The sequence below is a fragment of the Populus trichocarpa genome, chromosome 2 (assembly GCF_000002775.5).
Source record: "Populus trichocarpa isolate Nisqually-1 chromosome 2, P.trichocarpa_v4.1, whole genome shotgun sequence".
NCBI classification, from domain to species: Eukaryota; Viridiplantae; Streptophyta; class Magnoliopsida; order Malpighiales; family Salicaceae; genus Populus; species Populus trichocarpa.
The window spans coordinates 8377014-8386814 of NC_037286.2; the positions used below are offsets into that span (position 1 = coordinate 8377014).

The 9801-nt window shown below is 38.8% G+C and overlaps 1 protein-coding gene across 2 annotated transcripts; it reads left to right on the forward strand.

Annotated features, from left to right (window-relative positions):
• The first annotated feature begins 300 nt into the window (after positions 1-300).
• Positions 301-9077, forward strand: LOC7467228 (serine/threonine-protein kinase CTR1). 2 transcript variants are annotated; one of them, XM_052450811.1, is made up of 16 exons: positions 301-517; positions 691-1704; positions 1794-2092; positions 2194-2338; positions 3860-3975; positions 4528-4733; positions 5084-5533; positions 5656-5696; positions 5891-5959; positions 6626-6726; positions 6816-6900; positions 6978-7076; positions 7166-7234; positions 7664-7795; positions 7889-7983; positions 8519-9077. In XM_052450811.1, exons 2-16 carry the CDS (start codon positions 847-849, stop codon positions 8637-8639), a joined length of 2886 nt encoding a protein of 961 aa, XP_052306771.1. In that variant the 5' UTR covers positions 301-517; positions 691-846; the 3' UTR covers positions 8640-9077. The 2 variants fall into 2 exon arrangements, with proteins under 2 accessions (XP_052306771.1, XP_024449952.1); XM_024594184.2 differs by having other exon boundaries at positions 301-1704.
• The last annotated feature ends 724 nt before the right edge of the window (positions 9078-9801 follow it).

The following is a 9801-nucleotide window of genomic DNA, read 5'->3' on the forward strand; positions in this document are numbered from 1 at the left end:
AATACATTAAAATTAATTACATATCCAATAGTGTATATATATATATATATATATATATTTTAAATTTACAACCCGTATCGACACTCGGGTTAGGCAGCTAGATGCAATATAAACATAAGCCTCCAAAACCTTTTGGCCTCAGTAAAGACATTTTTTTTCCAACTTTTATACTCTTACACTAAACCCGCAGCTTCAAATATCGCTAACGTACGCCATTTGCGATGTGCGCATTCCCTGCCATAAAATCTTACGTGTGAGCCCATTACAAAAGGTGCGCACTCACCCTCGCTGCGCCCGTTAGCTTCTTCCCTATGTTATTTTAACATTTTCCAATTTCCCACCGATTCTTCTCACTTGCTTAAAATACACAGACTCTCGAAACCCTTCTCCTCTTTTCTCTTTCACTCCACCACCCCCACCCCCACCGCCCTTACCCCTCAATCTGAAGCGGTTGTTTGTCTCTTCAAACCACTAAAATTCTAATCTCTTTCAGCAGCTTCATTTCCTTCACCAATAGGTAAACAGTTTCGGCAAAAATTCTCGATCTCTGTTTGTTTTTACCGGATCGCTGGTAAACGCAGTGCCGAGATAACGGTGGCTTGTGGTTTTGAAATTTTTTTATTGGATTCAGAAAACCACACAGAAATCATGCGTTTTTTGTTTACTTTCCTGAATCTCATGGACTTGCAGGGATTGTATGTCTTCTCCACTTCTTCTTCTTCTTCGTTCACCCTTTGCAACGTCACCTGAATCAAGTATTTTCTTAGTTGCTTGTTATCTTTCTGAATCAAAGCTTGAATTGTTGGTTTGGTTTGAATTGTGTGAGGTCCCTGAAAGAAAGAAAAAATGCCTCATCGTACCACGTACTTCTTCCCCAGGCAATTTCCGGACAGGTCCGGATTCAATGCATCATCGTCTTCAAAACAATTATTAGATCACGGGAATAAAAAAGTCACTAAAGATGCTTTTAACATCGAAAATGACCTCCGAAAGCCTTCATCGAAAGATCTGTACTCCACAGTTGGCAAAAATACATCGAAAGCAACTGCTACTCCGACCACAATAACCACACCAATATCCGATCTCTTCACGAGCAGTGACGACGAAAAGTACCATCTTAAGACAAAACAATTTGGCGAGGATGACAAGTATAAACAAAAGAAAAAACAACTTGCCGCTTTTTTCGACTGGTTGTCCGAGAAAAAAATTGAGAAATCTACTAGTCACGTGAAGTTGCAAAGATTATCGACTGAGGAGGATTGTCAACTGTTAGTTACACCGGACCTGGAACCAGAGCCTGTTCTTCCAGCTCCGGGGATAATTAAAGAGAGGGATGTTGACCGGAATTTTGACCGGCAAGTGTCGTTGCCAAGATTATCGAGTGGGAGTAGTTACGCTGGTAGCTTGTTCTCGGGGATTACTACACTTGATGGAAACTTTACTACCGATATCAAGGTTGACACGTCGACTTTGGTGCATGTGCCGACTATGAAGCAGGAAGTGGTGCAGGAGGTGACTGAAGAAAAGGAGGATCAGCAGAATAAGAATGAAAACTTGGTGCTAAAGACTAAGGAGAGTTATTATTTGCAGCTTAGTTTGGCTAAGAGACTGAGTGCTCAAGCTGGTATTGCTAGTGAGCTTTTGCTTCTGCAGGAAGGCGTACCTGAAGCCTCCGATGCACGAACCGTTTCGTATCGTCTCTGGGTACAGTACAATCCATCCCATAATGTTTTTTTTTACGATTTTTTTTTTCATGTCATGACGAATGCATATGATCTTGTTTGTCGTTCCAGGTGAGTGGATGCTTGTCGTATAGTGACAAGATATCGGATGGATTCTATAACATTTTGGGAATGAATCCATATCTATGGGTGATGTGCAATGAGGACGAGGAAGGAAGTAGGCTGCCACCATTAATGTCGCTCAAAGAAATTGAACCAAGTGAGACATCAATGGAGGTGGTTCTTGTTGATAGACGTGGTGACTCGCGTCTTAAAGAATTGGAGGATAAAGCTCAAGAACTGTATTGTGCTTCGGAGAGCACGTTGGTGTTAGTGGAGCAACTGGGCAAACTTGTTGCTGTTTACATGGGGTAAGGTGTTTATCATGATATGATTACTCTTTGTTATCTAATTGAATGTTCACTTTTCCGCTTGTGTTTTCCCTCCCTTTTTTGTGGGATTAAATGTTTAGGGGAAGTTTCCTCTGGGAGCAAGGAGATCTCCACAAGCGATGGAAATTGGCTAGCAGGAGGTTGAGGGACTTCCATAAGTGTATTGTGCTCCCTATTGGTAGCCTATCCATGGGACTCTGCAGACATCGCGCCATTCTTTTCAAGGTAAAAAATACATGGTACTTTTCTTAATTAAAAAAAAAATCGGTATTGGTTTCTGTTACTAGTTCCTTCGTCCATCAAAAGAACACTAATAGTCCACTGATTTATAAACCTTCAACGAGTTGGTGCTACAGAGAAGAGACTTGATTGAACTGAAGGATATTTGTTAGTGGATACTTAGCCTTCATGGTAATCTAATTGGATAGGATAACTATGTGTACATGTGTGGTGGTATCTACGCCCTACTTTGGAAATTTCAGATTGGGGGAGGGAGGGCTGCAGTGGACTGTATACATATATAATTCATAAGGTCCTGTCAAGGAATTTTCAACATGGGAAATTTGAGATCAACTACCGCATGATTTAGGAAATACTCATTTGATTATTATTTTTTATTTAGTTCAAGAGCACAGGTTCATAGTGATTTTTTATCGGAGCCCCTAGCTAATCCTCCTCAAAGGATGCTAGCTCTGGACTTCAGTAATATTATATGCCAATGGCTGGTGATTCTACTATAATTGTTATCATATTTGAACTTTCGCGAAATTCTATTGGATAGATGTGTTACATGGAGGAATTATTTGTTTTTTGCAAGAAGGTTCTCTTGATATGTAGGCTTGTGATCCATCACATTTTGTTAGGATTAGGGATGAAGGCTTTGGTGTCTTTGTTGTTTCATTTCTCTTTTGTATGGATTGATGTGACTGCCAGTTGAGTGGGTACACATGTTTTTCATTAGGTATTAGCATGGAAAAATCTGGCAGTTCGTGTTTTTGTGTTTTCTTCTTTAATTTTCCTTCTCAATTTGTACCGTCTTACGACCAATTTGAAGAAACTATTTTTTTGGAAGATCACATTTAGTTCATAGATTTGGTGCCAGGATTCACTTTTCTTAATAGAAGGAAATTTTTAAAGCACGCCTGACTGTCTGAACAGGGGCGTGGTATCGCATGAGAATGCAACTGATTTAGAAGAATCAAGTGTCACCCACAATTATATAAAGCAATCCATTAAGAGTGCTCTTTCCCCTGATCACTAAGTGAGGTATTTGTAGCTTGTTGCAGTAAATGACTATTTGTTTGAAATCTTTAATTCATGTGGGTCCTAATATGATGTCAAGCCTATCTGATTGTTCCGCGTAACATTTTGTTCTTGCAGTTAATATTTGTAGCACTTACTGAAGGATATAAGCTTAATCTTTGAAAACTAATTTCATTGCCAGTGGATCATGTCTGTTTCTGAGCATCATTGAGTAAAGCACACCATGGGCAGCTATCTTTCCATTGTGTCGTTGTAGACAGGGTCCTTATGCTGATGTCTCGTTAAATCCAATTAAAGTTGAAAATAAATTTAGCAAGATCATGGTGAAGCAGATAGGAAAATTACATTTTCAGCAACTTACTATTTTGTAGAAGTACCCAAAACTGATTTTAAATCTGTGGGCGGCGCATGATCATTATACTATAAAAAGGTGAGTTTCTCCAAGCATTAGTAACCTGTGGTGATATATTTTTGCATGTGCAGAAATTGGCAGACTATATAGGTTTGCCGTGTCGGATCGCTCGGGGTTGCAAGTACTGTGTAGCTGATCACCGGTCTTCTTGTCTTGTCAAAATCCAGGATGACAGGCAGTTGTCAAGGTATGATACTTTTAATTCTACCTTACATTATCACGTGAGATAAAATGAAACAAGAAAAAGTTAAAGTAAAACAAGATGAGGAAAGCTCTAACCAGTCTTCTAGATTTCTCTATTTGCTGAAGAATGTTTGTAGTTTTTGCAAGATGATTTAACATTTAGTTACGTCACTTCAATTTTGAACCCCGAGTATATACTTAGCCATGTGTTCTTTTCTTCATGTTGTCCAAGCAATTTTGTCTATGCAGCAATAATGGTTTTCGAGATGTTAAGTATCCTCTTTTGTTCATTTATTTGTTATTTATTTTGGTTTATACATTGACTAGTATACATATGAACTTTTGGCCACCATTGTATCTATTTGACCATTGCCAATCTATGTGTGTTCCCAGTTCATGATTCTCCCTAAATATGGGTAACTGTTTAGATCACCTGAAAACTGTTCCATAATCCAATTAGATGGAATTATGAATGTCTTTGAACTTGTCTCCTTTACATATGGTAGTCTACCATTTTCATGTTTTGCTAATACAGAGGAGTGCATTTTATTAACAGGGAATATGTAGTTGATCTAGTTGGGCAGCCAGGAAATCTCCACGGTCCAGATTCCACAATAAATGGAGGATTCCTTTCTTCAGTGTCTTCACCTTTTCAAATCCCACATATAAAAGAATCCCAACAACCTTACATCGATGATGCACCTTATGAGATTCAAGACTCTAAGCAGTTGTGTGCATTTCCTGAAAATCCTCTATGTTCAGGTATGCCTCACAGAGTTAACTTTTACATGCATCATGCATCAAAGGGGTGAGAGTAACTTTAGGAATTAGGATAACCAACGATGACATAGCTACCACTTAAGTTTTTTTTGGTTGTGTAACATATAACATATTGGTTCTTTGCACTTCTGTTTTGTTTGGCATTTGCATTGCAATTGTTTGCAATAGCATGCATTCTTGATTTCCATGGATAGCTGACAGCTCTAAATTTCTGTTATTTTCTTTCGTACCTTATTAAGCAACAAGGTTTCCTACATTGGTATCTATTCCTATTTTATGCAAACCTTTTTCTTGTTTTACAATTTTATTTAATGGGGAGCAATCTCTTGCAGGCAATAAGGAAGTAGAGGAACACACAGTGGTTGATGGTTGGCTTGAACATCTGAAACCCTCCACTTATGTACCAGTGGATCAAGTTTGCCTTGGAAAAGAATCGTCCCTGATGCTTTTGGATTTGATAAGGAATGCTGAAGCTCCTGACGCAGCTGGGCGATCTGTACATGAATGTTCTGGACTTGAAGAAGAACAAGTTATTATACAACAAACTTGCAACATAGAGAAAGTTGTATCTGGAGGTCCAGTCATAAACAGTGTTGTCAAGCAAACCAAAGTAAACCTATCCAGTCAGTCGGATAAGAAGGAAATTGAGAGCATAATCGGCAATCAAGCCAGACTTCCTTCCTTGACCATCCCAAGATATTTGAATCTTGAACCTTCACTTGCCATAGATTGGCTTGAGATCTCATGGGAAGAGTTACATATCAAAGAGCGTGTTGGAGCTGGTAAATCTTTTGCTTCTCATTATCTCTAGAAGCCTAGGATTGATGTTCTTGAAGTATTCGATCATTATTCTTCTCCTAGAAGCAATTAAATGAAGTGCTGTGCTCTCATTTTATCCTTGCAGGCTCATTTGGTACGGTGCATCGTGCTGAATGGCACGGATCTGTGAGTATATTCCTCTTAGATACGTGTTCATTGATTTTTCCATGATTAGTCATTTGAAGTTGATTCTGCTGCACGCCTGCACAGCTCCTCTGGTCTTCGACGTCATATGAATGTTTGGTTGTGCTATTCTTTATTGATTTCAGAATGCTATTCTTTATTGATTTCAGAAAGTAAATCCCTTTGTGTCAATACAGGATGTTGCTGTCAAGGTTCTAATTGTTCAAGATTTTCATGATGATCAGTTGAGGGAATTCTTAAGAGAGGTATGTAAATGCACCCTATCTATTTCATCTTTATTATTTGCTGATGTGCAGATTTTGTGTCATCTGTCCATCCATGCTTCTGTCTAAGTTCCCCTCCCCCCTAGTCCCAATCTTTTCAAAATGCTACTTTATTCTCCTCTTCATTGTTTTGTTTCTTTTGTTCTGCTCGTGATTTATCTATATGCTCTAGTCACCATTGTTTTGGAATTTTAACAGTTAGCTAAACAAGCAAATGAGAACTCTTGATTTCACACCCATGTACTTCCATGGAAGCAAATGAGAACTCTTGATTTCTCACCCATGTACTTCCATGGTTTTGGTCACTCTCTTCCGTATATGCTGTCTTTTAGTGTTACACCTGTCCATGCAAATGTATGGAATCCAACAACCATGGGCTGTACCTTGCACGAGTATTGGTTAATGTTATTGGTCTTTTGAATAGCTGATTGTCTTGAATACAATTTGCTGTCAGTGTATTATAGGTTGCACCTTATCATCTCTTTGATTTTTACTGGTTGAGTGAAAAATCTAAGCATGTCACAGGGTATTCCTCTATATATTGTTAGGTTTTAAGGTTTTCTTCTTCAAAGATTACCAGCTTTGGGTGTGTTATTTCTGCGGCGAATAACACTGCTACAGATCAAGTTATAATTAATGTTTTTTCAGGTTGCAATAATGAAACGTGTTCGTCATCCAAATGTTGTTCTCTTCATGGGTGCCGTTACAAAGCGCCCTCATCTATCGATTGTGACAGAATATCTGCCAAGGTATCATCCAATTTTTAGCACAGTAACCGGTTGATGTTCATCTTTCACTACTAACAAGAAATATCATGCTAACCAGAGTTTCTGAACAGGGGCAGTCTATACCGCCTCATACACCGGCCTGCTGCAGGCGAAGTACTGGATCAAAGGAGGCGTTTACGTATGGCACTTGATGTGGTGTGTGATAGTGTTGTTCATAGTGCTTTTGATTTCTGATGTTTTTAGCAAAACTTGATGTTCTTTTTTGGGAGCAGGCCAAGGGGATCAATTATCTTCACTGTCTTGATCCTCCAATTGTTCACTGGGACCTTAAATCTCCAAATTTGTTGGTTGATAAAAACTGGACAGTAAAGGTAAATGATCAAATATTCACATGAATGGTATTCGACTTTCAGGCAGCTTGCTGCATATTTTTAACCTCAATTGTTAATTTCATGCTCAGGTGTGTGATTTTGGGTTGTCCAGATTCAAAGCTAACTCTTTCATATCATCAAAATCAGTGGCTGGAACAGTAATTCTCTCTCTTAATATTATCTGCTTTAAATTATCCGTGTTCATTTGCATCGTGAAAATTCCCTTGATTGTGATTATTATTTAATTGAATTCTTCAGACAGTTGTTTCTCCAAGAGATTAGACTAATATACTTGTAGGACTAATATACTTGTAGGCATGAGAATTTGTTGAAGCTGTTATACAGAATTTTGTCGACTTCCACACTCCTATGGTGTTGAGAGCTACAGCATTCTTGTTCATCATCATGAGACCTTTTTCGTGTTGCTTTTTTCTTTTCTGATTTGGCTTTTGAATATGTTCCATAATTAGCTGTGCACTCTTCTCTACTCTAGAAAATCAGATAATTTCCAGTTAACATCTTGCAGGTTGAAAATTTACTTCGCAGTGCTTCAATCAGGCATGTAACTCTCTTACTTTTATTTTCAGCCCGAGTGGATGGCTCCAGAATTCCTTCGTGGAGAGCCTTCCAACGAGAAGTCTGATGTTTACAGTTTTGGAGTCATCCTATGGGAGCTTGTGACTATGCAACAACCTTGGAGTGGACTTTGCCCTGCCCAGGTGAAACATAAAACTGACACCTGCAGCTCGTCAAATTGTTAGACCCCCCCACTCTTTTTTTTATGATTAAGCCGACATGGTGGAACCTTTCAGGTGGTTGGAGCTGTAGCCTTTCAGAATAGAAGGCTTTCTATTCCCCAGAACACACCGCCAGCATTGGCTTCTCTCATGGAATCTTGCTGGGCGGAGTAAGTACTCTTGGGTTCCATGGTTGTTTATAGTACTTGTATGCTCAACAGTTAAGAGCCGGGGTATATTCAAGATGGAATATGCTTTCCCTGCTAAGATTTTTTTAATTAAGAACAACACTCCAGCACATCTTCATTATTGAAGACTGTTCATGCCATCATATTGAAAGTATTTAGGCTTCTGCATGCAATTTGCGTTACAATTAAAGTGCCTACAAGATATGGATGCTTCTTGATCATATGCTCTGTTCATAACTAGTCAAGAATTGATTGCTTATTCCATTTTGTCAGAACACCAGATTCAATTGCACTTGCCTGAGATGTGCAAGACTTCTACTGTTCTGATATACTTATCTGGACAATCATAGCTGTCTTGTGTCTAATACCATGATCTAGCTGCTATCTCTAAGAGTCCTATCCATCCCAAACTATATAAGTTGCTGTTTTGTTTCAAGATGAGCTAAAAAAATTACAACTGCTGAACTGTTGGTTATATTTGTTCTGTTTATGATGCCTTTTGATTTTCTGTTGGCAGTGATCCAGCTCAGCGCCCATCTTTTGGTAAGATAGTGGAGTCATTGAAGAAGTTGTTAAAGTCTCCACTGCAGCCAAGGCAGATCAGTGGACAAAAGAGTTCTCCCTTCAAAGATACTTAATATATTCTCACTGTAAAATACTTTGAGCATCCAGCTGGCTTCGGAGATTTAGCTGATAGAAATAGAGTCCTGAACCCCTATAGTTATGGTGAACTAACAGTACCTTTTTGGTTCCAGGCAACTGTAGATGTGTTGCTTATCTAACCCATTTGGAAGGCATTAAACTTCGAAACCCGCAGTTCAAAATGCAGGCCTAGAAGTTCCCTCTGCATTTGTATAGGTTTCTATGGGTAGCCCTTTTCATTCAAGTTGATTTGCATCTCAAATCCGAGATGTTTAAGATTTCGGAAGATATTTTGGCATGTATTTTCTTCTGTAAGCTGCAATCAGGGAATTTCTCCATGTTCATACAGCAGCGTGATGTAATAATTCGATTGAACTCCCAGTATATTTAAGCATCAATGCAAGTGATCTACAGATGCAATCATTTTCTTTTAACTCCTTGTGCATGGCACAGAGTTCCTTGTATTTTTGCTGAAATCATGGCCAATCGAAGCTTCTTCATCTGGGAGTAGCTTGATTTTTACTCATCTTCTGAAGATAAGTCCTCAGTGGAATCGCTTTGATCTTCCTCGTTGTAATGTCGTTATGGACTCTTCTATTTCACGGCCATCGGTAGAAAAGGTGGATTCAATACCAGTATGTAGTCTTCCGAATTAGTTGCGTTCCCTTGGCATCAATACAAGCCATTAGACTCATTACCAGCTGCAAGAACTGTTTCCCTGCGACTTGGCTATCACTGCATTTGTCATCGTTTTATGCAGAACCTGGAACATCCTAGAACAAAAATCTCCCTTGCTCTAACGTGGTTCTGAATATTTTTTTTTGCTGGGGACTGGAGGGAGTTGGTGCTCATTATATTACACATAGCGACCTCTGTGATCCTATTCTTTTTAATCGCACATCGAAGGGTATGAATGTGCTCTCTCTGTTGCAAAAAAAATAAAAATCAAGGGTTAAGCTCTAACTCGAGTTTTCCGTTTTGTCAAGTTGAAGCTGCTAACAGTAAATACTCGACAATATCATTCTATCATTTTACATGACTACATTGTTGCCCTAGTTTTTCACTTAGGATTCTTTAGTGAATGTTTGGATTAGTTAGGAGGTTGGTGCTCATTTCTCAATGCTCCCCTTAATTATTTTCTCTTGCGAGCATTTTTCA